This window comes from Pygocentrus nattereri, chromosome 7 (genome assembly GCF_015220715.1).
Source record: "Pygocentrus nattereri isolate fPygNat1 chromosome 7, fPygNat1.pri, whole genome shotgun sequence".
In the NCBI taxonomy this organism is placed as follows: Eukaryota; Metazoa; Chordata; class Actinopteri; order Characiformes; family Serrasalmidae; genus Pygocentrus; species Pygocentrus nattereri.
The window spans coordinates 13,503,338-13,530,686 of NC_051217.1; the positions used below are offsets into that span (position 1 = coordinate 13,503,338).

General features: G+C 38.0%; 1 protein-coding gene across 1 annotated transcript in view; it reads right to left on the reverse strand.

The window, feature by feature from the left end:
• Positions 1-1,615: 1,615 nt before the first annotated feature.
• Positions 1,616-27,349, reverse strand: part of spon1a (spondin 1a) — a 129,173-nt gene continuing 103,439 nt past the window's right edge. The window contains exons 8-16 of the mRNA XM_017708738.2: positions 19,898-20,099; positions 17,270-17,410; positions 16,583-16,658; positions 14,373-14,555; positions 11,277-11,447; positions 10,547-10,714; positions 9,585-9,749; positions 4,922-5,167; positions 1,616-3,363 (exon numbers count right to left, since the gene is read on the reverse strand). Of these exons, the coding sequence (XP_017564227.1) occupies positions 3,200-3,363; positions 4,922-5,167; positions 9,585-9,749; positions 10,547-10,714; positions 11,277-11,447; positions 14,373-14,555; positions 16,583-16,658; positions 17,270-17,410; positions 19,898-20,099 (1,516 nt within the window). The 3' untranslated portion in view covers positions 1,616-3,199. The remainder of the gene's footprint in view (positions 3,364-4,921; positions 5,168-9,584; positions 9,750-10,546; positions 10,715-11,276; positions 11,448-14,372; positions 14,556-16,582; positions 16,659-17,269; positions 17,411-19,897; positions 20,100-27,349) is intronic.

The window sequence follows — 27,349 nt, forward strand, 5'->3', positions numbered from 1 at the left end:
TTGTGATCCGTGTTAGTCCACCAAAACACCAATTGAGGGAGTTTTTTTTTTATAATAATGACATTCCACCCCTCTAGCATAGGACGAAATGCATAGCCTTTAGAGCTCATTGGTTAATGATAGATTAGATTTTTTTATAATGGCATTCATTTTTTCCATTGACAAAATGGCTTGTGCCCATGGTGAACTACAAAACAAAACAATGACACACCCTCAGAGGTCCCTGCAGTAAAAATGCACATATTATACTTGAGACACATGCGATCTGCATGGTGGTGCTGAGATTAGGAGGGTTTACTGATTGGGCCACTATGAACTGAAGATATGTTGAAGGTTGCCCAAGCAGCACTGGGACTTTCATTTATTTGAGTATGACTGACAGCCTGAAATCTAGCACAATCAACTGTGAGTTCACACCTGCTGCCATAGCATGCTGACTCTACATGAGAGAGGCACCTGAGAGATACTGAGAGAGAGAAAGAGAGAGAGAGAGAGTGAGTGAGTGAGTGTGTGAGTGAGTGAGAGTGTACATCAGACTGAGCCAAGCCACTATTTTGCGACACAATTCACCCACCCATGCACTCCGCAGTCCAAAGTGATTTCAATGGACATTTAACACGCATGTCAACAGCATATCACCATAACAATTACCAGCCATGCTCTGTGAAGGCAGTGTCAGTAGTGGGGTGGGAACAGGCTCTCTTGTTACCATAGTGACAGAGATGTACAACACTGGCATGCGAGTACTAAATAATTCACTCATACACTAGATACATGCATATGTACCACCATCATCACCACCACCATCATCTCATCCTTTGTAATGAACTGGAGGCTATACTCAAATATCTAGTTACAAATATGTAATATGTTTAAGGGCTAGTGAGTGCACTGTTGGGTCTTCAGTGTGTCATTAAATGAAATCCTCCACACAGCAACAGCCATTATTGTTTCCTTCCCCTTATACACATCTTTGGTCTACCAAAACTGAAGGGAAAATAGGTTATTTCAAGTGTTCAAGGTGTACATTTAGCATATGAACGAAGGGCCTGAATTTGCAATATTGCATAAGAACAAATTGGATTCACCTTCCTTATCGCTAATTAATTTTTCTCTACAAGGGAATAATTCCTACTTCTAAAATGCATTTTTATCACAACCTGTAATTTGTTTTAGCGTTGGCTACAATTTAAGCAAGAGCTCTGCCAAAAGTGCAAAGCAGCAGATTTTGTCAAAAGGGACTACGGCTTAGAAGGGTTTATTGCAATATGTAGATTACCATGGCAACCTCATTCAGCGGGTACATAAAAAGCTGAACTGGGTCGATAGAGATTATTGTTAAAGTGGGACAATCCTATAGCTGTATGTTTTCAAGCAGCCCCCTTTTTTCGCCTCCACAAATGCTTATTATTTGATCTTTGGGCCACTATATTTTCATGTGCATTGTGATGGTACTTTGTCGCTACCTTGTGGTTAAGGGCTGCAACTAGAGCTGTATATTTATTGCATTTTACATCTTTGGTATCTTGCTGGCTCCATCTGGTGGATAACCATTTGAAGCACATCTGCAGTGCTGACTCCAATTAACACAAGTCACAGATAATACAAAAATGAATTAGGCACTTTGTCACATTCACTTTTATTGTAAAGGTGGAATATTCCAAAATATTATTAATTTTTTTATGTCAGAGGGAGCAAAGATGGTGAAAGACAACTATAAAACATCTACACAACACTTTGGTAAGAATCTTGGATTACAATCTCAAAAAATTTCCTGGGGAAGAATTAAGAGGGATCAAGAAAAATGCACAAAATCAAAGGGAGACCAGTAATATGGCACCTACGTATTACAGCCAGGTAAAAATACACCACAGATTTGTTTCTCTAGAAAGAGCATTTTTTGAGGCTTAAAAATGCTGGAATGGCTGGTTAGCTGTGCTTTTATATATGTGGGATATAACATATGATACGGTAAAACACTTCTATTACTTATCTGAATTGGTTTATATCTATTATTGTTTTTTAAGAATATCATAAAACAACAACTTTACAATAATCTTGCAAAAAGAATATTCATATATTCTATATTCAGCACAGCTAGGTTTCACGCACAGCAGAATTACCTCTAAAATGAGTCCAAGATCTAAAAATGTCCAAATTAAATAATAACATAAACAGTCTCACCGTTCACTCGATGGCTGAAGAGTACACACCTGGCACAATTGAGTAAAAACTTCCGGACCCTTCCATCAGGATTATCCCGCTGTAGTACCACCATTCAGTTGAGTGCCTTCATTCTAATGCTTCAGATTTTTGCCTTGGCTGAAAAGACGGGGCCTTGCATTTGATCTTGCATTTACATGGCGTTTATGGCTATGTGTAGTTTTTTAAACAAGTCATTGCTGTAGAAAGCTTCGAAAGGGCACGACGGTCAGTACTCTTCCCAACGCCTTTGCTGAAGTGATTGTGAGCTGATGTGATGTGAATTAAGTCCTTTTTAACTGTAGACTGTTTGTAATGCTAGTACAGAAGTGTGAAAGTAAATTATGATTATGGAATATTAAAAAAAAAGAATAATCTGTACTTGCCATCAGTCAGCTAATGATTCTTGAATAAGACCACACAATGCCCACAGGCAAAGTAGGTATTTATATGGAGAGGCCCCCCCATGACTATGTGCAGCACTGGGCATAATATTTATCCAAGACCCTGACTCAAACAGGCACAAAACATCTGAGAGGTGAAAAAAGAAAATGATATGATCTGATATAATTTCATTTCTGTTTCAGATCAGTGAGTATGAAATAATGTTTTTGCTGCTCATTGCAAAATAAACGATATTTTATATGCCATGGTCAGCATTGTGTAAAATTAACTTCTCTAAATCTCGCCACTTCAAAGGCTATCAGTGGAAGGTAATTTGACAATCAGATAGAAATGCACTAGAAATGGAATAGTATTTTAAACAGCAACTTGAAGCACCTCGCATCATTCTTTTTTTTCCAATAAATTGTGGGTCACTATCCTATATTCTAGTAAAAAATAAAAAATAATAAAATAAAATTAAAAACATAAAAATTCCAAACTGTTGCCCCATGCCAACCCTAAAAAGAGTGCCCTGCACCACTGAAAGCCAGTGATCAACATTATATCCCGTCCCCTAGCCAAAACATGTCCCTTCCCGTGATTCTCTGCAACCCTAGCAGGGATGGACATTACAGGCCCGGATTTCCTTCCTGTCCTTGCAGCTGGTTAACTGTGAGATCTTGAATCTCTTCTTGGCTGTCATTAGCCTCTCTTGGATCCCCCCGCCGCACAACTTGGTACAGTCAGTCCATCCAGACCACGCCTTCATTTTGCATCCTGGTGGATGAGACCATGTAAAGGAAAGGAGGTGACAAACAAGTGTGAGTAATCTTGAGTTAATATAAAGACTGAGGCGGCAATGATGAGCCTAAGGTTGATGAGATGAATTACTGATGGGTATGTATGATACAAACATTACAGGCCAAAATTACGGGCTTTTTAAGTCAATTTGCCAACAATAAATAGATCTAATATTATAAAATATATATCTTAAACATAGGAATACATTTCTTTGGCTTCTGCGTGGCAGTTGTTCTCTTCATAGACAAACTTGGAGAGTAATTGTTTGCTGAGAAAGTTATTGTGACAAGTTAAATACTCTCCAAACTATCCTCTAAGATATAGCAGCACTGCCTATGGTGAAAGGACTCCCTGTGAAGATTAGTTGGGATCCTTTGAGAGTGAGTGTTGTAGATGTTACGGGCATGATGGACACATCTTTGTTGACTAAACTTGACTGAATCAATCCCATTGAGTTTAGTTGTGCTTGTGAACCAATACACGTCACCTTGTATTTGCTATGCAACTATGAATTAGACATTGTATGAATAATTTGCCTAATTTACATATAACTTGCATAAAAGTGTGATTGCTTTGTCCAAGACTGTATTAGGTGGGCAGAGACCAGAGGATCCCACTTTGGTCTTTTTACCTTAAACAGAATGTGCACTATATGACCTTAAATTCCTAAAAGATTTAGAAAATGGAGATTATCACACACAGAATGTCAGTCCTTCCTAGGATTTCTTATTTTGTCATGATGGTGCACACTAAACAAGATGGTAAAAAGAGTATCGCAAACATTCAGCAAAAAACATTCATACAAAAAAAAACACTTGAAACCCCAAACTTCTAGCATTATTGCATGATATAAAAGTTATACTGGACTGGACCTATTTGTGCTTTCAGGCAGCATGGTATGTTTGAGAAACAGCTGGAGAAGTGTTTTACTATGAACTAGCACTCGTTTAATTACATCACTGACCATCTTACACTTCAGGATTCATGAACGTTTTGTGTCATAAAAATCAAACATACCTAAAAATATTGGAGGGCCTATAATCACTTTCACTTCCCAAATTAGCTGCACTATCAGTTGGAAAATCACCTTGGATTGTAAAAAAAATATTAAAAGAGGCAAAGCTGGGTTACAAATGGGGCTAAATATTGTGTAGTGTAGGTCCAGCTTTAGGGTGAGATTTTTCGGGTCAGGTTATGTTACATGTTGACCTACTGGGATTGATATTCGCTCTTTTTTACCCATTCTATAGATTATGTTTTTGAAAAACACTTTTCTGTTATATTTAATTTAAGTAGATCAGCTAGTTGGACATTTGGATGCTACTGCACCAAAATTTGGTTTTGTTCTGTGTTAATAGGCACATTATTGTCAATCATCTCTTTACATAAATTCATATTTATACTTTTATATTTTTTACAAACTTATGACCTGTAGTGCTACCAGTTCCTCTAATAAGACTGATGCTAGCAATAATGGATAGAAGAAAAGGGACAGCGTTTCAGGAGATGTGACTGTGATGATGATGATGCCCACCTGCGAGCTCATCAGCTCCTTCTTTGTTCTTTCTCTTCTTACGAGCTTCGTTGCGTCTCTTCCTCTCATCACTGCCTTGGTTACACTTTCTGATCTTACATTTTTTCCTCTGGATGGTCTCAGGGCAGGGGTCACCCCCGAACTGAGGCTCCAGCTTTACCATTCGCGACCGGATCATGTGACCCTTACCACATGACTTGTTACACTCGGACCACTCAGACCACTCCGACACCATACAGTCTGAAGCTAGAGAGAAGAAGAGAAAGAGAGATAAACTGAGTATAACCATTGCCACAATATCCCCAGGAGCAATGTAACACCCCCCTACGTATTCATTAAAAGAGACAATCATAAATGTAGCCTGGCTAATGAATCTATTATTGTGTTGTTGCAGCAAGTATTGAGTAGCAAGCTGTCTGGAGACTCTTTCTAAAGGTATTGGTACTGTACTAAACTTAACTTAAAACTATTATAATTAGACTACTGTATTATGTCTCATCTTTTTGATGCTAATCATCTAAATCTGTTTAACATGTTTTCATGGAGAGGTGGATCAAGGGCTTGCCCCTTACCATTGGGTGACAATACTACTGTAGGTCAAAATCAATGCAACTTACTACATTTTTACTAAATGCTTATTTAATTTGAATTGAATTTGATTGTGTGATCATTTGGATTTCATATGGTTTTGTTAAAAATCAGTAGTCCCATGTACCAAAAGACTAGATTTACTATGATAAGTGATCATAAATTGCATTTTAAAAATATATTAAGACTGATTTTTTAAATGTATTAATTTAGTTTTGTGCTCAGGCAAGCTCACAGAACACAGAGAACAAATAAGCGTTTCACATGTAATTTTATTACCACTTGGTATAACCACTGTCTTAAAGTATACATTTTACAAATTATTAAATACATATTTATAAAAATTTCACTTCAAAATAGATGCAGTCATTGATGTTTCCAGCTGGTTAGCTCATTACAGCATCAACTAACTAGCTAGACTGTTAAATATACATAGTATAGTCCTCAGCTAAGGAGCTAATGTTAGTTCAGTTTAGATATTTTATGACACATGAACAGAATATGCCTTCAGCAGACTTATGGCAGTGCTGCCAATTTTTTAGGTGTTTTTTTTTTTCCACAGTCCCTACAGTCTTTATTCATGGTGTCAGAGGGCCCGAAATGTTGTTGTATGTTAATTTTTCCCCTGAGGTCCACTTATGACATATGTGTGGCTGTATCTACCAAACACAGTCCATATTCATTTTCACATGACTCTTCAAACAAGCTGTTTTGTTACTGTGCCTTTAAGAATGATATATGTAAATTATCTCCATCCCAACTGTTTACCTTAAACCTTTTTAGAAGGGGAAAGGTATATATTTGCAGTCAAGACTGGGTGTATAATGTCAGTACAACTGGTAGTGAAATGTGGCATAATTATGTTTCCTAACTAAAGGTATTAAAGACATACCCCTGAGGGCACAACCTGAGTGGGGTATGTCTGCTGTAGGCTGAATAGGGACATACATTTAAATGCACTGGATTTTGATATCACAAAAACAACGGATTCAAAACAAGATGTTTTTGCAGATTAGTTGCAATATAAGGATAGTATGGACTGAGGTGTGAATGTTAGTTTGAAGCTCAAACATCAAACTCTTTTATTTCACAATTTGGTTTTCCATAATACTGGCTCTTTAAATGATGAAAAGACGTGTGTCTTCCAGGTGGATAAAAAATTGGTTAAATTGGCTAGTTATTAAGCACTAAACATGGTTTGAACGTTTATGTTGTATTTTAAATTCTTCACTCAATATTTTAACTTGATATGAAACTGAATGGCATGATACTTGTACATTTTGGTGTCATAGCTTGTCTTATGGTGTGTTATTATCAATATACACTGGCAGTGTGAGTGCGATTTCTAATGCTCAGGGGAACCAGAGGATCTTAATGCGGTGGCAGCAAGCTAGATAAATATAGGAGCTTTGACAAACCAGCTACCTGAATGGATATAACATTGGTTGGATATAACATGGTTGATGGCGGATTAAAATTTTGTTCACATGCTAATTATAAAGCAAAGGAAAAGTGTCACATGGTAAATCCAGTTTAGACTTTCACTTAGCTAGCTACTGTTAAAGGGGCATTACTGCCTGAAATTAGCATTTAATATGCTATTTGTCATGTTGTGTAATATTCTGTAGCACAGCCTATGTGGAGGATGATTTTGTATCCTTTTTTGTGTTTTCGTCCATTTGTGTTCTCTTACTACAATATCCAGCATCCTTTATCTCCCTTCCTCCAAGTGCTTGTAGTTTTCCATAAGATCCTGCCACCTTCAGGATCTCAGAAGGAGGTTTTCCTGGTCTTAAAACTGTAAAGAACCTTGCTCTAGAGACTGTTGTGGCACCACTTTATGACATGAGTGGACATAATTACAACAAAGATGTGCTATAGCTTTTTTTTTTTTTCATTTTGGCGAAAGAGTCCCTTTAACTAATAATGTGATGTGATTGCAGAAAAAAATATCTAGCCACATGTGATTTGGTATAAATTTAGTTGTAGTTTATTTTCACCTTAGAGACATTGATTAGCATGATTGTTACATGCGAGGTTTTGTAATGCAATGATAAATAGGAAATAAAACAGACAAATAAAATAAATAAATAAGACAAACTATTTTCAATATTTCAAATCATTTTATTCTCCTACCAAAAGTGTGTGTCACACTAGTTTGGTCTTATCCATTGCTGGAATTACTATTAGTGCCTAATAGTGCCTAACTGCTGTCACTCACTATCACTCTCAGAATTCTCGTTTCTCCAGGTTGCCAGAGTGCTGGGCTATAACATCATTTCTGGAGTGCTGAGCACTGGGTTGGCTGGAATGCCGAAGGTTGTTGTCCTCTTCCAAAATGGTAGTGTCCCTGGACTCACTGGATGGCAGGCTGTTATAAATCGTATACCATCCTGGAGCGGTGCCGTAAAGGTGCATTATAGCCCTATTTGTGCCCGGGCAAGGGACACTGACCAAACTCAGCAGCCATGTAGCCCATCATTGTAGATGGTCTTTAATTTCCGTGAATTTGTCCACAGTTTGCTCTTGTGGATGCACCCATTGAGTCTTTGAACTGCATTGGAATCTGACAGTTGGTTGGATGAGCCAAAGTAATGCAGAAGTGTCTGCCCAGGTTCAAGAAACCTGGACATGCTCTCTTGAGCTTGGTTCAAAATGAACTTCAGTTCCTCTGGTTAAGTTTTGGTGAAATACATATTACAAGTGGCTGTTGTGCTGTTTTCATTTTTCTCAATAAATTAGCTCCACATTACAGACATTTGGATTCCTAATTTACTCATGAAAACATGCCTTACTGCTAAAAGTTGTTGATATGAAGATGTTCAGTCATATAATCTTCTTGTAAAATTTTCTACAAAATATTAGTTTTCTGCTTCCTGACACTGAAAATGAGTAATTTGTATCTAATGGCTATTGTGACTAGAACGGTGGTCTCTGCAAGGTTGTCTTTTACACAAAACTGCTCACCTCCAGATCAATGATGTGATAAGAGCACAGTGATGTAAACAGTTTTAGTAAAATATCAGATGCTCTTGATACTGATCCATTAAAATATGTCTTGACTAACTCCAGTATTCCATGTAGAGGCAGACAAGTGGAAACTAGGCAGATCCATTATCAAAAAAATTAAGAAACGGAGCTTGGGTCAAACATGGCAAAGCCAAGAATAACAACCTACACAGCTCAGAAACACACAAAAAATGGCAAAATATACAATATATATATATATATATGTATATATATATATATATATATATATATACACGCTAGAGTTCATGAGCATGATAATGCATAGGTGGAGCCAAAGCAAAACATGCTTCTATCATTTTGCTGTGTCTCCAGAGGGGATACACCATGCCACAAGGTTACAGTCTGAATGCCTCTATTATTATACCAAAAACTTGCCAGCTGCACTGAATGTTGATTGAGGCATTAAGTGGAGCAATTCTAAGTCTAAATTGCATTCAAAACAGTTTCCACATCTGCAGTAAAATTAAAAACTAATGTTCATGTCCAACAAGCACAGCAAGGTTAAACTTTTCCCAATTTCAATTTATTTTTCAAACTGAATTTAATACGATGCAGACCGGCAGACTGTATTTTCTGCTGCTCTGCCAACCACCTGATTAGAATTCATTCCCCACTGCACAGTAATGGCAGAGCTGCATTCCTCCATAACTAATGACTTTTGTGGATTTTTTTTCTTTCCTTTTTTTCTTGTTTTGCATTAAAAACATGATACAAGCAAATTGGTTCATTTCCAGAGACGTGCTGTGTGTATGTGAGTGGGGGGTAAGGGGAGTGCTGAAAATTGCATTTTAACTATACACATAACCTTTTAGGGCTTGGTGGTAAACACAGCCATATCATTTCTTAATTTTGGCATGTGTGAGTATGTGTGTTCCTGTGTGTGTACTCGTGGCACTCTGGCAGCATGCATTTTCCTCTTAGGGAGAGGCTGGAGTGCAGTAAATTGCATTTTAACTATGTACATTACCTTTCAGGGCTTGGAGCTAAGCTGTATCATTCTATAGTTTTGGTACAAATGTGTTTGTGTCTATGTGTGTTTACTCACGGCACTCTGGCAGCATGCATTTCTCCACTTGTTCCAGTTCTTCGCTGCACTCTCCTAGTTCCACAGGGGATTTGAGCATGCGCTGGCGAGTGCGCGTGCCCTTACCACATGTCACACTGCAGTCACTCCAGTCAGACCATGGAGACAGTAAGCATGGGATGGTATCTGTCAAAACAAGGCACAAAAAACAGCATTAAAACATGCTGTCAAAACAGAGTCCCTGTCCCTCACAGGCAATAGCACACAGGCTCTTGAGAATGTAGTGACATTTTGTGTGAAGAAGGAAGAAGACCTGTCTGTTTCACGTTTTACAGACATTTGTGGACATAAAATTGCTTTTTATTTTAGATTCCTCAAAGCATCTTCTCTTTGTCTTGATGCAGCTTTTCACACTCTTGGCATTCTCTTCTTTTGGCAGTTTCATTTGGACTTCTGAGTGGTGCAACCATCTAAAAGTTGGCACCTATCACTTGATGATTACAAGTTTGATTCTTGGCGATGTCATTGCCATCCATGGCCAATAGATCATCACTGGCTTCACTCCGTCTGGGTGAGTAGGATGGCCCTTTTTCTCCCCATCATTTAAAATGATGCTAGCCAACGTGGGTGTCCTTAGCTGATGTAATTGAATTGGCAGTTAATGTTTTCCACCAAGTGTGTAGAGCTTTCCAATAATGTTGAGTTAGCAGCCATTTGAAAAGGTGTGGTGGAGCTTCATGTGTCTCAGGAGAAGCACATGCTAACCCTCACCCTCCCAGCTTTGTGACATAATGTGATAGGGGGAGACAGGTGGAAAATTTTGTTAAAAATTCCCCAAAAAGTCATGAGCCATTTATATTTGTTCTGCTCTGTATAAAGAGAAAATCATCTGTATGTGTCCACATACTGTGTGTGTGTGTGTGTGTGTGTGTGTGTGTGTGTGTGTGTGTGTGTGTGTGTGCATGCTTGTGGGTTCAACTCACGACACTCTGGCATCATGCACTTCTCCACTTCCACCACCTCTGCCCCACAGATGGAGCCATCAGACGGGGGCATTTTCACCATGCGCTCTCGACGCTTCATGCCTAGCCCACAGGTGGCACTGCAGGCATCCCACTCACCCCACTCTGTCACCAGACAACTGCTAGGAGCTGCATGATAGATACAACAGCAGAGAGATAATTAATCAAATTGCTCATGCAAACTCAATATTTGGGCTTGGATATAGGAGCAAGTAAACAACTTAAAGCCATGTTTCAGTGAAATGTCTAATCTGTCTAATGTAGTTGATTTGCCACTACATATTTGGTTTCTGATGTTTGCTTCTTTAACTTTGCGGTGAAGATACAAATCTACTGTAGCTCATGCAAATGTATAACATACAAATGGACAAAAAGCATGGACAAAATTTAGGTTTCAAGATTGGTGCTTTTTTAGCTATGCAACTTACTTTTATGCCATTTTCTAGATAACGGCATGTCATACACTAATTAGTGGGGTGTATGTTTCCATCACTTGTTAGTTACATCAGGCTCACAGCTCCAGTGCAATATTAAAGAATACACTTCAGATGCCAAACATGTTGACTAACTTAGATTTTTCATGGCAATAGGCAGTGGTACAGGTTAGAGTTTCAGGTTTGAATCGCTGTTCTATTTTTCTAACTAAAGGCAGGAACTCAGTAGGCATGATATGAAAAATCTGTGTACTCACAGCAGTCCTCATTCACAGTGCATGGCTCTGTCTCCTCAGTGGGCAGGGTGCAGGCGAAACCATCTTCGGGAAATTGCTTTACATAGCGCTCCCTGGAGCGCATACCCAGCCCACATGACACACTGCACGGTGACCAAGTGATCCACTCCGACATCATACATGTTGTAGCATCTGGGACAGTCAGACAAAGGCATAGTTTGCATTGAGGTTCAGCTATGAAGTTCGTTACAAATAGAAAACCTTAAAACTTATGAACTCGTCGCATTTTTAGCCCTTAAAGAATTCCTCAGAATTTTAAGGATTTCTGCATAGTTTAATTGTTGAAATGTAGACAAAGTTATTTAAATTGATTTCATGGGAATTGGTGCGATGCAGAGTAAAACACTAGCTCTGATTTATAATAGTTCTAAACCATGATGAAATCATAACACAAATATTGCAATGTTATGTGCAAATATAACCAGTAAACTTAAATGTGTCTTCTGAGCGTTTGTAAGTAATACTGATCATCGTCAAATAGTGTTTAATGAATGGTAAGATAATGGTAAATAATAAGGAACTCTAGGGGATGTGTTTACTTATTTTCATCAATAAAACATGTCATTTGGTTTGATGTGATTTTGTGTGGTGCAAAGAACATACACCTGTACATTTGCTTAAACCCTACAGATTTGTTAGGCGCAAGTGAAAAGCATTCTGAGTGGAAAATCAAAGCATAACATCACTAACATGCATACATTCAATTCCACCTAGAAAAGGGAATGTTGTAAGCTAGAATTTGTCTTTCTTTATAAGTTTAAATTCTGAAATATTCATATTCAAAACCTCAAATGCATTCTCCCCTCCCCCAGATTCACCCCTCCTAAGTCAGAAGTATTACTTAGTTCTGCTTGATGAGTCAGTGCTAACAGAATCATTACTAAAATGCCATGAGTAAACATGCCATCCCAGAAGATCCCGTTATCAGCCCAGGCACATGATCATCAATCGATAATAGCTGTTAACGGCCCATTAAACACTAAGGAAAGGAAAGCTGCCCGGTGGTGATGGCTTGTACGTGATAGGAGGACTTCTCAGTGAAAAAAAAAAAAAACTCTGCTAGAACAGACTGACACCTGACTCTATTATTCTGCAGGAGACGACTACAAGAAGGGCTAGTAGAACAGAACCAAAGAGAAGATCCAGAGTGGCTGAGCTAATCTAAATTTCTAAAGGAAGAGACTCATGCAAGAGATGGTGTGCTAATATTAGGTTTGCATAACAAAGGATCTCCAGCTCCCTGCAGAGCGAGTGAAAACACTGTAGCTCCATAATTCCATATTTTTCAGGTGGCATAAAATTTCTCGTTCCTACTCCCCTCCACTCCAGACTACCCTGGGCCTCATAAACACTTAGTCATACGACATCTCACTCGCTCTTTTTATTGGCCAGTGTACAAATGAGCTGGGGTTTTCATTGATCCCTCTTGGTGAATAAAAACTGTATAGAATCAGCTTTGACCTTTTAAGGTCTCCAAGCAGAAATCAATGCAGCAGCCCGTAAAAAGGAAAGCCAGAGGCTTGTCCAGATGTGATGTGCAGGTTCTGTCACATCATAAAATCCCCTCTTATTATGACTTCAGGCCTTCTTCAAAACGTCCTTCAGTAAAACATGATGACCCATGATGTCCCATTCATGCACCTCTGACCACAATGTCCAGATGAGGGGGAAAGATGTGCTCCCCAAGAATGACCTAATATAAAGCTATAGGGAACGTACAGTATTTTACAGAGACAAAGCCTCTAGGTCAACACTGAAGATACTCAGTTATAATATTAGTATGTTCTCAGTAAGACAATGTAAGAGAGAATAAAAGACTGGACAAGACTGAATGAGTAACTTTGCAACATATATATTGGTCAGCCGACAGTAAGTATGATAATAATTTATAGGTACTGGCAAAAATCCAGATGCTAATCCACTAATATTGCTTTGAAGTAGCTTGTTTTATATTACAATAAAGATACATCTTCAATACGGAAAAGTTCTTTCACATCTGAGGATTTTATGGTTCTCATCTAACAGTTTAGTTGAAAACTGACACTCATATCAGTGAGTAAATTCATGTTTAACTAAGACTGCTGATGTCTTAAAGCCATATAAAATTCTATTAGCCAATATTCATGGTAACTGGAATTATTAAAGGCTATTTGAATGCATGTATGTTTATTTATATTTATATTTCACCCTGCCTTTTAAAGAGTATGAAACAAGTAAAACCTTTATTCGGATGTGTTTCATTAGCTGTGAAGAAAAGATCATTTTCTGGGTGTTGATTTCGTGCAGTAATGACCACTGCTCTCACTGGCTGTCTCAGAAGAAAGTGTGGCATTCATGTGGACAAGTATGTTATTACACAGAGATGTTTAATTCGGAAATCCTGTAATTCATATTGTCGCTTTCACTGATCTCATTTGTCACAACCAAGATAATGCTCATTTCTGCTAGCATCCTAATGGGAGTTTCAGTGATATGTTAGCACCAAGATAATGTGGCATATATTTACATTTTATAACAGTTCTTCAGTTTAAACACAAACATTTGTAGCTTGTAATAGACATTTAGGAAACATAGTCTACATTTTGGAGGCTTCAGTAACTCGTTTAGTAAAGATTTGAACTTAAAGTCTGTGTGTTTATTACTGGAGACTGTTCATGTTCCTATAGTGAGGATAAAACATGATCCATTTAGCCCACAAATAGCCTGTCAACATCAACCAGAGTGAGCTAAAGCAATCTCTAAGACAGAAATGTAATCTAAGTGATATGTGACATTATATCATTGTCTTACACTGTTCTGTCTGTTGTCCATGTGTGAAACAGAAGTGGCGGCAGTGAAAGTATGAAGGCTAAAGTATTCTTTGAGTTGGGTAGGACATTTGCTCTAGTGACACAGCATCAAGCAACACATTCTAACAGCCTGTAGAATCACATGCTTTCTATAAAAGGAAAATCTCAAAATGGCAGAGAATTGATATATCACAATTTGTTGGATCAGTAGTAGTGACAAAATGTTCAAAGCGTTCAGGCCCTGATACACAGAGGGCATGATGCTCACCCTCATCACTGCAGCCAGGTCCCATACAGGGCTCAAAGTCCTGGGTGTGTGGACAGGGCACACTCAGGTCCAATTGAGCCTTCAGCATCCTCTGCCTCATCCGCTTGCCTTTCTCACAGGTGGAGGAGCTGCAAGCTGACCATGGTGACCAGTTGGAGTAAATGCATGTCTCAGGAGTGTCGTCTGGTTGAGTGAGAAGGGGAGAGAGAGTAAGAAGCTACAGAGGAGACTAAAAAGGGAAATCTAAAAACTGCAGTACCTTTCCTGTGGGCTACAATGTCCTTCCAAGACCAAAATATATGCAAAAGTCAAACTAGAGGACATCTGGCACACATAATTTCTACCCACAACTTCAGTCACACATACCTTTGTGCACATGCACAGACACACAGGTATGCATAGCCCAGCAGGGCCCAAGTGATTTATCAGATTTATCAGTACTGGCAAAAGTCCCAGCAATAAAGCACTGTAAAGCTGTGACGATCGCATGCTTGTCTGTCAGTCTTTATAGAGGCTGCAAAACTGACAGTAACTCTATACTTATTTCAATTATAGCATTACAGGCTGAACTGACAGATTTGAGCACCAAGTGTTGTCCTGGTTAAATTAACAAACATTGCAAAATGCAGCCTTAATTTATTTAGATTATTTAGATAAGTAAATGTTATTCAGAAGATACTTCTAAAGAGATTAGGTAGGAGACCATCTTGCATAAGGAAAGGGAAAAGCAGAGAAAAATAAATGAAAACATTTCCAAAATTGGAGTTGATTAAAATGTGATTCAAAAATATTTAAAAAAGGGGGCTATCTAACGGTTATCAAGAAAAGGGAATAGACAAAAATAAAAAAAATGTGCTAATCAAACATAGAAGCTTCTGGAAAAAATGAAGATCACTGAATGTGTTTAGGATTTCTTGGATCATTAGGCAGAAAATTCAACCAACTTCTAAGACTAAACTTTGGTGGTGTGGAAAAATATCCCTGTAGATTTCCATGAAAAAAATAAACTGTCTCTTGAAAATAATGAAAGCTGTAACAAATGCAAAAGGTGAACACACTAATACTGAAACAATTGATATTATATGAATTTTATTTATATATATATATATATATATATATATATATATATATATATATATATATATATATATATATATATATATATATATATAACATTTTTCTTATAAATATTTTTTCAGCTTTTTCCTGATGTTGAAAAATGAATAACTTGTACTTAATGGCCGTATTGACTATAACCTAAATAAATAAAGGGCAGTCTCTGAGATTTTACTGGACTAAAGGATATCGGAATTATAACTTTCACACACAGATACATGCATAATCACAAATATTGGCCACTTTATTAAGTACACCTCCTTGTAGTTCTACAATTACAAACTGTTGTACATCTGTTTCTATGCATAATCTGTTAGTCCCCTTTTACCCTGTTCTTCGATGGTCAGGACTCCTACAGACCACCGCAGAGCAAGTATTACTTGGGTGGTGGATCATTCTCAGCACTGCAGTGACACTGGAGGCAGTGCGTTGGGGTGTGTTACACTGATACGAGTGGATCAGACACATCAGTGCTCTTGGAGTTTTTAAACACTTCAATGTCAGTGCTGGTCTGAGAAAAGTCTACCAACTGCAGCAAAAGATGAATTTACATCTATAAGATGGACCAACAAGGTAATAGTGTCTAATAGAGTGGGCAGTCAGTGGACACAGTAGACGGTCAGTGGTCAAAGTGTTTAAAAACTGAAGGAGAACTCCTGTGACTGATCCACTTGTACCAGCACAATACACACTAATATGCCACCACCATGTCAGTGTCAGTGTAATGCTGAGAATGTCCACTACCCAAATAATGCCTTGTTTGTGGTGGTCCTGTGGGGAAGCTGACCACCAGAGAACAGGGTGAAAGAGGGCTAACAGAGTATACAAAGAAAATGATGAACTACAGCCTGTAATTGAGAAGTACACCTATATGTGAGCGGAGCTGATAAACAAGGAGTGTAGAAACAAGGATGTATATATATATATATATATATATATATATATATATATATATATATATATATATATATATATATATAAAAGTGCATGCACACATGCATGAACACACATACACACACATACACACACACACACACACACACACTGTTTTTGATTAAGGCCCCTGAGAAGCATATATGCTGAAATATGCAGACCTTCCTCCTTCTCCTCCTGAGCGATATCTGCCACTATGTCATCCACGTTATCAGGCACGATGTTGCACTGCTCACCCTGTAGCCACAAACACAAATCATAACACACTCTTACCTGCAGATGATTAACACATCATCAGAAAACAGAACGATTCCACCCTTGGACGGATATCATAACAGAGCTAGCAAACATTCAAGGGGCTGAAGGTTTCACCTTGAGTTGCACAGTACCCATGGACCCTGCATCAGAAGAATTCATTAAAATAAAATCCGATGATGCCCGCTGGGTCATGGACTTAATTCAGCTAGCGTAGTAATGGTGTGTATCCAGCAGCGTATTGATTCACACACCCACATGGTGAGGTATTAATAACTTATAAGTATCTGTCCTCAGACAGCAAATAGACATGTCTGCAATAACAAATCACTGAGCAGAGTTTAAGGCCAACTGTCTGGCTGTGGAGCAAATGCTGTACACTGACATTTAAAACAACAAATATCTAGCGCCTCACAAGACACATATTACAGCAGCTCAGTCTAAAGCTGCTAAAAACCAGACATGTGAACAGTGTGCTGTTAAACCTCACTCAAAATAGCTCATAAATTGAAAGGTTTTGGCAGCAATAACAAAAATATATCCTCTATATTTGAAGCATGTAATTACATTTACAGAATGATGGCAGAACAAACCTTGCGGGCGATTCTTTCCACTACCACCCTTGCCACTGGTGTTATAGCGCCTCCCTCTGGATCATAAAATGGGCTCTGGGGATGATCCAAACTAGTGAGAGGACGAATCTTCTCCTGGGGAACTGTGGGCTTGTTGGGAGACTGCATGGAGCAAACACATAAAGAATTAATGTGCTACAACTGAACTAATTTACCTGCATTATATATTGGTCTGTATTTTATTTTTTCCACACTCTCAGAAATAAAGGTAAGAAAGTGTCACTGGGGCAGTACCCCTCTTGTCATTGGGGTGGTACCCTCAAGGTACACCTCAGTACCTTCTGTCAGGGAACATTATAGTACCATAATCCATTGAAATTCTATTTCATATTTATATATCCACACACCCTGTCTCATCTCCAGGCTTCTTATTTTATTGTTCTGTTTAAAAACATTGCTATGAAAAGGTACAAACGTACTTTTCACCTGGGAAAAACTTATTTAAGGTACGTTTGAGGTACATTTACACTGTTGATACCTTAATGAATGATAAATATACCTGCACAGTACCTTTATTTCTTTGGCTCCCCTCTCTTGTGCCTCATTCAAAAAGCAGTCCAAGCTGAAACACTTCTTATAATGTCAATAAGAATGGACAAAGTGTAACTCATCTAAGATGGAGGTGGATATAAATGTGTTACCACAAAAACAATGAACTGGAAATGGGCTGTTATTATAGTCTAGTTTTCAAATATAGGCCATATGAACTGAGGCGTGAATGGTACATTGTTTAACAATGCTTATATACTATATCAAATACTGCATCCTTTTATTAAAAATGTAAGGCAAATTTGGTTTTCCAGGATATGAAATTACTGTATAAAAACTTCTACAGGCGATAAATTAATTGGTTTTAATACATGAATGATGTTCACATCAATTTGTGATTGTTTTTTTTCCTCTGCTTTGTTCATTTTGTGTCTCCCTGCTAGTGTTAAATCCCATTACATCACTAAGTCACTTCTACTGCAGAACTGTCATCATGGCCCTTTGGGCTTCACATGGTGAGATTTGTTCTATTTTGCTGTGGCAGGGTCAGTAACAGGGGGGCAAATCCACCACACACAGCCAGGGGGCCACACAAATTACACAAGTATCAACGCCCCACTGAGAGTGGCCAAACTTCACAATCCGTAAATGATAAGCTACCTGCTGGACCCATTCGGTACCCTGCGGCTCAAACAAAGGCAGCACAGAGGATGGCACAGAGGATTACAGGACTTTGATCAAAGAATCTCATCTTTTATCCATAGATTTGGCTCTTTTATATTGATGCACAGCTGTTTTGTTGTATTATTATAGGCCATGGCAAAGGGAATTAACAAAGATATTATGATTGAAAGATGTTTCCTCCCTCACATAATCCATCACACCAGCAGATGGCAGAATCATGCTGTGATTACGACCGTCCAAATCTTTACTCATAAAATGAATATATATATATATATATATATATATATATATATATATATATATATATATATATATAAAAAGGTCAAGTATTTTGGTCTAACGTCTGCTTACTTGTGCTTTTGCTGAGTAAAAAAAGGGAAAATAGTTTTTCCCTACAATGTTTGGAGCAACAAAATCACCATGATAGGTTCATATAGGTTTCAATTATACTCACATGTATACAGTTCTATGCAAAAATTCTTTATTATTAAAATTATTATTTATTATTTTATGTTTTATTTTTTTAATCAAAATGTAAACCTCATCAAATAAGTAGACATTCTACCCTTAAACAAGCTGATACCATAGGTTTGTTCCCTTAACACTGTTTTTCATGACATTATAGTGAGCCGAATTGTTCACCTACCAAGTGTTGGCCACTTCAGTGGTGTGTCCGTAAAACACAAGCAGCTTTACATGTCCAGAGTGAAAGTGTTGGCAGAGTTCTTAGCTAGTTTTGTGCCCCAAAGCAGCTTAATGTTGTTGTTTTTTTTTAAGTTTAAAAACTTTTTATATAGTGACGTTATTATGTCTCTTGTTTTGAATACATTCAATATGGTTCTTTCAACCATTGTATCTCCTGCTGGGTGTGTGCTGGACTGTTGAATTTTGAGATTACAGCTTGACTATGGGTGTGACACTGATCCTTCTCAACATATCAACAATCTGATTGGCCGCATGATATACATCCCTAAAGAGATAGAGTGATCAGCATGTGATGTGTCAGTTAAATGTATATACTGGTTAAATTTCAAAATGCTCATTTTTTATTTAAATTATCCATAAAATGTAAATGCATGACATCATTGGTGTGCATCACAAAGAGGCTGCTTAAAATTTCAGGCTTCCCAACTCAAAACACTTCCTCCTCTGTATATTCATACCCCACATCTTGACACTAAATAAAAAGCAACTATGTTTATGTGACAATTAAAAACCCACATTACCCAGAGTCTCCAGTGAACAGTGAGCTGCCAACCCAACCGCACAACACACAAACCCATCTGCAGTTCAGCAAGTTCAGAACTGAGCTCTAGCAATCACTCAAAGTCACATAGAGGGCTTTCCCTGGAATAACTTGCATAACCAGCATCACTCAGCTGTGTGACAGAAGGGAAGGGTCATATGGACACTGACCTCGTAAGTGACCCCACTGTCAGTGCCTGCATCCCACGGTATCATGTCCTGGACCAGTTTCTGGACCCAGCCGCAATCTTTGGTGCAGAGGTCCTCAGCTGAGAGGCCCACATTCCAGTCAGGGCTGGGGCCCAACATGGTCAGGAAGGACATGAGGTGACGTGTGCGGTCCACTGAGAACTCTGCTGAGGGGGCCGCCCGTCTGCCGAGAAAAAAATAACACAAGGACATATTGAGACAGGATAAAAAAAGTTCCTAAATGCTACAGTTTTAGGAAAACAAACTTTTACATAATGTTTTTTTTTTTTTTTAGATTTTCTAGATCGCTGTACTGGTAGTGACGCACTTCCATCAAAGTGTCAGCTTCTGTTTTTTAATACCTCATTTTTCTGCATTAAATCATACAGTGATATGATGATGCAATATGCCGCTGGACAGCTTGAAATCTCAAAAGACAATTCCCACAAACCATTTCATGAGCTGTTATTCACAGCACTTACAATCTTCTCATTTGCAACATAAACACTGAATGAGCAAATGCTAGCAAATCTGTGTGTCCTTACCTCCAAAGCCCTGCTGCTGTCCACAGAGACATCATAATCCAAAACATTGTCCTAATAACATGGCAAGAGTCATAGATCAGGTTAGAGATCTATGAGTCAGACAGAAACAAAGCCCTCTATTTTAGCCTCTGTTACTCTGTGCCAGTAATTCATGAAGTTATCCAGATAGTTGAGAAAATGATTTGAGTGCTTCCTTTCAAATGACACCAAGACCCAACCCGTTCCCCCTACCACGTAACCCTTACCCCTCCATTTTGCACAGTCACGCCTAGAAGTAGGGTGTCCCGATTTTTGTTGACATAAAGGGGTAGAGTGAAGTGTTGGGGCTACATGGCCCTTTTTCAGAGGCACACTCCAAACAGTGTTATAAAAAAAATCCACAAATGTGAGAATTTTCTGTAAAAAAAAATTAAGATAATCATTGTCTTGTCTTAGTTTAATGTCAATTTAATATATAATGGTCATTTCTCATAATAAACAGTACTGATGCCTGAAGCACCAGAATGTAACTAGTACTCCATTCAAGGTAGAACAAGAAAATTCAAACAAAAAGCTGACTTCAGCGTCACATCACCAAAGAATTAGGGGTGGGCAATAATAAATAATTAACTTAAGCTGCATTCACTAAACGTCTCTGAGATGTTTTCCTGTGATATCACTCCAAAAAACCCTTTTGACACTATTATTTTTAGGAGTGTAAGAAACTGCTTGGATGAAGATGCAGGACAGAAGAAAAAAAAAAAACTTCTCAAAGAACAGAAAAGGACAAGGGGAGGAACAAATGGTTCAGCTAACAAAGAAGCACAGGGAGGTCAGGAATGAGGGACAGAACAATAACAAAGAGAAGAAGAAAAAGCTGAAGTGAGGAAAAGGTTGAAAATGTTCTCCATCAACAAAATGGAAAATAAATAAATAAATGAAACTACAATAAGTACAGAGGGGAGAGAGGAGAGGACAGAAGCAGTGAGAGGTCAAAATGAATTGGAACAATAAAAGCGTTGAAACAGTCCAGGGACAAAATGGGAGTTTAAACCCCAACAGGTGACAATTGTGTTTGGTTTAAAAGATGGCTCTAAAATCAAGCCTGTATTATCTAATCAATGGATAATTCAGCTTATATAGTAATTGCACACTGATGGGTCCATCTTTGTCTCTCTGTCTCATCAGAGCATTTTGTTGTGGCTGGCAGCACTAACTTGGTGCCTGTGCAGTAATTGTTTCAGTAATCAGACATGAAATTGCTATGTGATTGGAGATGCCAGTTTAAAGAAAACAAGCTAAGTGATTTTATCACGTGAAGACTGAAAGGGGGCCATTAAAATGGCATAAAGGAGACTGCAGTCAATTAGTTTAGGGCATTTGGAGAAAGAGGAGTGTAAGGGCAGCAGCCACTTCATCCTCTGCTGGTGAAAACCTCCCAGCATACTCTTTCAACTATGTCAACACATGCTTACTCTCAAGACCCCCTACACTCAAAGTGTGGGTTTTTTCAACTCTCCCTGGACTGGTATTTGTGTCAAATGTGTTACCACATTTCCACATATTTCCATTGATAACACAAGCTTTTTTGGTACTTCAGTGTTCTCAGCTATGAGTGTTCTCAGCTATGAGCTCAGTGTATGATGTCAAGTCAACACGGTTGCTCACACAGTCAATAGTAGAGTCACTCTATGAAACAGGTAACATTTCCACTTTGCAATTCTCAGCCCTTTCAAGAGCACTTTTTTTTAACATGAAAGATATGTTCATCCTTCAAACAACACATTTTCCCACCTCAGGCATAAAATCCTTATTAATATTACCCTTTTAATTCTAACCTGCGAGCCATTCTTGTTCCAACCTGTCGCAGACAACAGGAACACCATTTGGGTAGTATGTCATAAAATAAACAAAAAAATCTGATGTTTTCCAACTAGTAAAATCAATAGAAAGTATGTAATTGAATCTTTTTTTTCAGGTCATTGGCCTCATTGTTAGTACAAAAAAATACTGATTCACTTTAATACGTCAAATACAAGTTTACAAATCAAGAACATTATTCAACATTACTTTATGAGTAAGTTTATGAGGAAGTGTTACTTCCTTTTCATCATTTTTAATAAAATGCCTCGTAACTGGGTGGTAACTGATGTGATGGGGTTGTTAGGACACACACACACACACACACACACACACACACACACACACACACCCAAGCTGTTTATCCTTCTGGGTCACAGGGGGAGCTGGAGCCTTTCCCTGTGGTCAGTGGGTGGAAGGCAGGAAACCTTTGTAAATTCTAGATATAAATATAGGCATGACAATGATACAAGATCCAAAACACATCAATATTAGGCCCTATTAATACAACGGCTTGATACTAAAATGTGCTAAGGAAAGAATTATGGGATGCATAGCTACAGAACATGCCTGTGCTAACATAGTTAACTTGATTGACACTGTCCATTTACCTAAATTAGACAAATTATGTTAGCATTTAAAATGACAGTAGTGTCAAAAATATGTTCCACATCTATTTAACTGCCAAATATGAGCTGTCCTAGTAGAAGGTAACAGTGGCTTAGCTTGCTGCAGTATGAAACATCACATCACAGGTCTGATTCTGGCTCACTGAAGCTCCATTAACATCAGACCATTACTCCACTATACTGTCCTCATTAGCACTAGAAACTAGCATTAACAGGAAGACTACAACAGTTTCACACCACAACACAGGCTCCAGTCTGACTCACTGATGTTTGAGGCAAGTTTAACAATAGAGAATAAATACTCAAATCTGAGGGATTGAACCTTTGCTTTTGTGTAAGGAATTGCTAAGTAAGCTACTATTGTTCCACAAACTCATCAGCACCAGAGGCTAATGTTAATTTTAGCAAGCAGATTAAAATTGCTTCACACCTGCTTAACACAGGTTCAATATATGCAAGTTCAGAGAATAAAGACTCAAAACTGAGTCTGACTGAAAGAGCCTGTGAAGCTATTCCACTGTGCTGCTGTTTCTGTTAATCTGTAGTTCAAGATTTATTTGCTAACACACTGAAAAGCACCCAAAACACAACATATGCTGTTTTTTCTACCATAGTTGGAAGGCAAAGAGGCATTTATAATTTGTATAGTCTTGCATATTCATATATGTTTGCATTCATAATGAATGATAAAGTTTAAGGATGCTGGTACGCCATTGTTAGTATTTCAACAGTAATACATAAAATATTTAACAATTTATTATTCAATATAGATTTTTTATGGTACAAATTATGATTTTACTTTATAGTTACCAAAACCCAGTAGAAAATAATAAAAGCAGTTTGTTATTAGCAACCATTTGATTTGACTCCTTGAAGCTGTCAGTAGTTTTGTGCTATAATAGAGTGGGAAATTATAGCCCAAGCATTTTAAATATCTTAAGTAAGACTTCACTAATGCATCCCACACAGCAAACACACAAAGGTATGAAGTTGTACAGCTCTGTCCTTACCCCCACACACATACACACATAAGTCACAAAAAAGTGTTGTTAATACCAAACTGTGGTTATATTTCTTTCTTGGGGGCCTGATAACCCCCTACCTCTTTCCCTTCCCTGGCAATTACAGCTTGCCTTTGTGTGTGCCCCAATATGGTCGTCAAAGATAAAGCTAACACCTATGAGATTCCCTGCGCTAAAGGAGAGAATGAGGAGGCAAACTGGCACAGGATGTGTGTATGTGTGTGCGCCAGGCAGCCACGCGCTGGCAGCAGGATTATGGAGCCGAACGTGTTGTTACACACTCTTATTAGAGTGTGTGTGGGAGTGTGAAGAGAGAACTACAGCTGGTGCTAATTCATTGTGTCCTCCGGGGATAAACTAAGAACTAGCTCCCACGTAACTGTCTCAGATGTGTCTTGCATCCATGTGCATGCCCTCAGTGTGCCAGAGGCAGTGACCACACACAATACTGCATTGCACCAAGTGTACAGACACCTATATGCAACAGAAAAAGACTGAGAAAATTTACCAATTAATAATTAATATGTTAGCATATAGCATGCTAACCATTGCCAACATACAAACCTCAATTCCAAAAAAGTTGTGATCGTATGTGAGATGCAGAGACATGTAAATCCACTTTGACCTGTATTTAAATGAAAATAGTACTATATTATATTTTATTTGTTTGAGTTCAAGAAAAAACAATGCCTGAATGTCAAATGACTACCTACTCTCTATGCTATGCACTATGCAGGTCAAAAAAGAATGGCTCCTGCATCCAAGCAGTGCATAAAGTGTCTAACAAAAAGTAATTTAGGATTCAGCTATATATGTGTAATTCCCTGTTGGACATAATGTGCGCTATTTTAGTGTAGAAGCAAAAAATAATATAATTCACATACTGCGCTATATAGGGAGTTAGCAGCAATTTAAGATTCCACCAGTGTCTATGACCTATGCACAGCAGGACAACATCCAGAAACACATTCGGACTTCTCTGGACCGGAGTGAACCACATCCTTTTAATGAAACTAATAAACATTGTGTTCTCCAGGCCTAAAAGAAAAAAAGGACCATCCAGATTGTTACCAGCATAAAGTTCAAAAGCCAGTGTCTGTTATGATACTGAGGTGCACTAGTGTCCACGGCATGGGTTATTTGCACTCTGAAAGATGAATAGGGTGCTAGATTGGCCTGCCCTCAGTCCAGACCTGTCTCCCATTGAAAATGTAGGGTGCATTAACAGGTCAACCAGGCTTTACCAATCACTGCTTTCTGTTTGTATTGGCATGCCACATACTGTCCAAACTATTTTGGAGATTTGTTTATGCACTATATTATTTAAAGAAACTCTTACACTGCATCATTTAGTAATGACAGTGCTACAAACACATCCATACACACGCCTACACACACTCATGTACATTAAAGCCAGACAAACCATGCAGCCAAATTAAGATTCTTCTTGCATTGACAACCCACTATTTCACTGTCTGCATGTCAGAGCACTGCTAATCAACTCAACTCAAGCTTCCACTCTTTCTGGAAACTTCCCCAAAGAAGATTTGAGCTGCTTTTCTAAAAAAACACAGCTACTGAGTCATGCAAGAGGTAGGAGGAAGGAGAACAACGTGGACAGAGAAAGACAAAAACAAAAAAGAGACACTGAAAGGTGAAAGTGCATCCCACTTTGAGATTTCCTCTACAGATTTTGAACATTTCAGCACAAAGCCTCCAGAGGGACTGAGGTTTCTGGCAGTGAAAAAGTCCAGTCTAGCTTTTCATGACACTTCAGAAGAAGAGTCATTGGTGGTTTTGTCTTTTGTAAAGGTGCCAGAATGGAACTTAATATAAGTCAAAACAGGGGAAAAAACAAGAAACTAAGAAATATGTATCACTGTTTAATAAAGTTAGAACTCAGCAGTGAAAATCCTCTTTGGCTGAGTAACGCTGGACAGTCGTCTATTTAGAATGCAACAAAAAAAAATCATCAGTGTTAAATTACCTCCTACAAAAAGTGTTAAACTGGTCTCCAGTGAGCTCTGTGCAGTTACACAGTAGATGCTAAACTAGCACCAGAGATTTTGCTATGAAAAGAGGTGAGAATAATCTAAAGAGAAGTGAAGCCTATCAGCAGATACTTAGGTCTACTCAGACCATGTATTGGCCATGCAAGCGTCCAATTCTCAATATTTGTTTAATGGGTTTTTTTTTAACTAAAAATTGAGTGAAATAAAGGGAAAATTAAAATAAATCTTCTGTAGGAAAACATTTAGCTGGATCATTGTGAGCAACCTAATAGATATTTTTAATGATGAACATCTTAGCAGTAGTACTATAATTTTGATTTTGATACTGATACTATGTGAAAGGTAACACAATGCATAATACCAAACCTAAATATAACAAAAATATTGAATTTTTTAGAGCTTACAATATATCTAAATTTTGAAATTTGAGATTTTTCATCTGGTTGAAATCTCATTTTTATCAATCCATAACAAAAAATTCTAATGACATAACTAACTAATTTGCAAATGGCCTTAATTAACATGTTCTGAAGAGAAGATTAACAAACAAGGACATTTTCTTTTCAATTTCTTTTCCTTTCCTCTTTTTAAACTGAAATTGAAAAAAAGAAAAAAAGAATATATTATATTTATATATATATATATATATATATATATATATATATATATATATTTTTTTTTTTGTACAAATGGCGGCGTCATTGAAGCTTTAAAAAAAAAGAATGGGAAGCATCGTAATTGGAGTTTTTTTACATGCTATACTGAACATAGTGCAAAAATATTTACTATCCCTGCTTTCATAAATAAAAGCATCATAAGCCAAGAGAGTCTTTGAAGGTTTCAAATTCATAAAGCTTTTTGTGTGAATTCATTAATAAGTTTGTAAATCAGTGGGAAACCTAACCTCATGTCTTCAAAATCATTCAATAAGCTTTCAAAAATCATCTAAAAGTGCCACATCATGGTGAAAAGAAGCCAGTGGAAGTGTGTTATTATAAGTGAACGAGTGCGAGTAACTCCCCAGTGCTCCAGTCCTCTTAATGCGTGCACACAAATGTGTGGTCTGTTCTGACCTTGACTGGCACAGTTTAACTCAAGGGGCCTCAGCGCGCTTCACACACTTTTTAATGGCTTTTCAAATTCCAAACATTTCATGTCCTGTTCCATAGCCTCAAGAGAATCACAAGCCTACACAGGTCCCTTAATGGACATCATATTTGTGGCAATCCCTTGCCTCTCCCAACTGCCATTAGCAGTGTAGCAATACACGATCAGACATGAGAGTGGGAGAACGTCTGAGCCAAAAGTAATTAATCAGAGCTCTCCATAGGTTCATGATTCTTTTAAGGGAAATAAATTGTGTGGCTTAATCAACAGGCATGGGTTG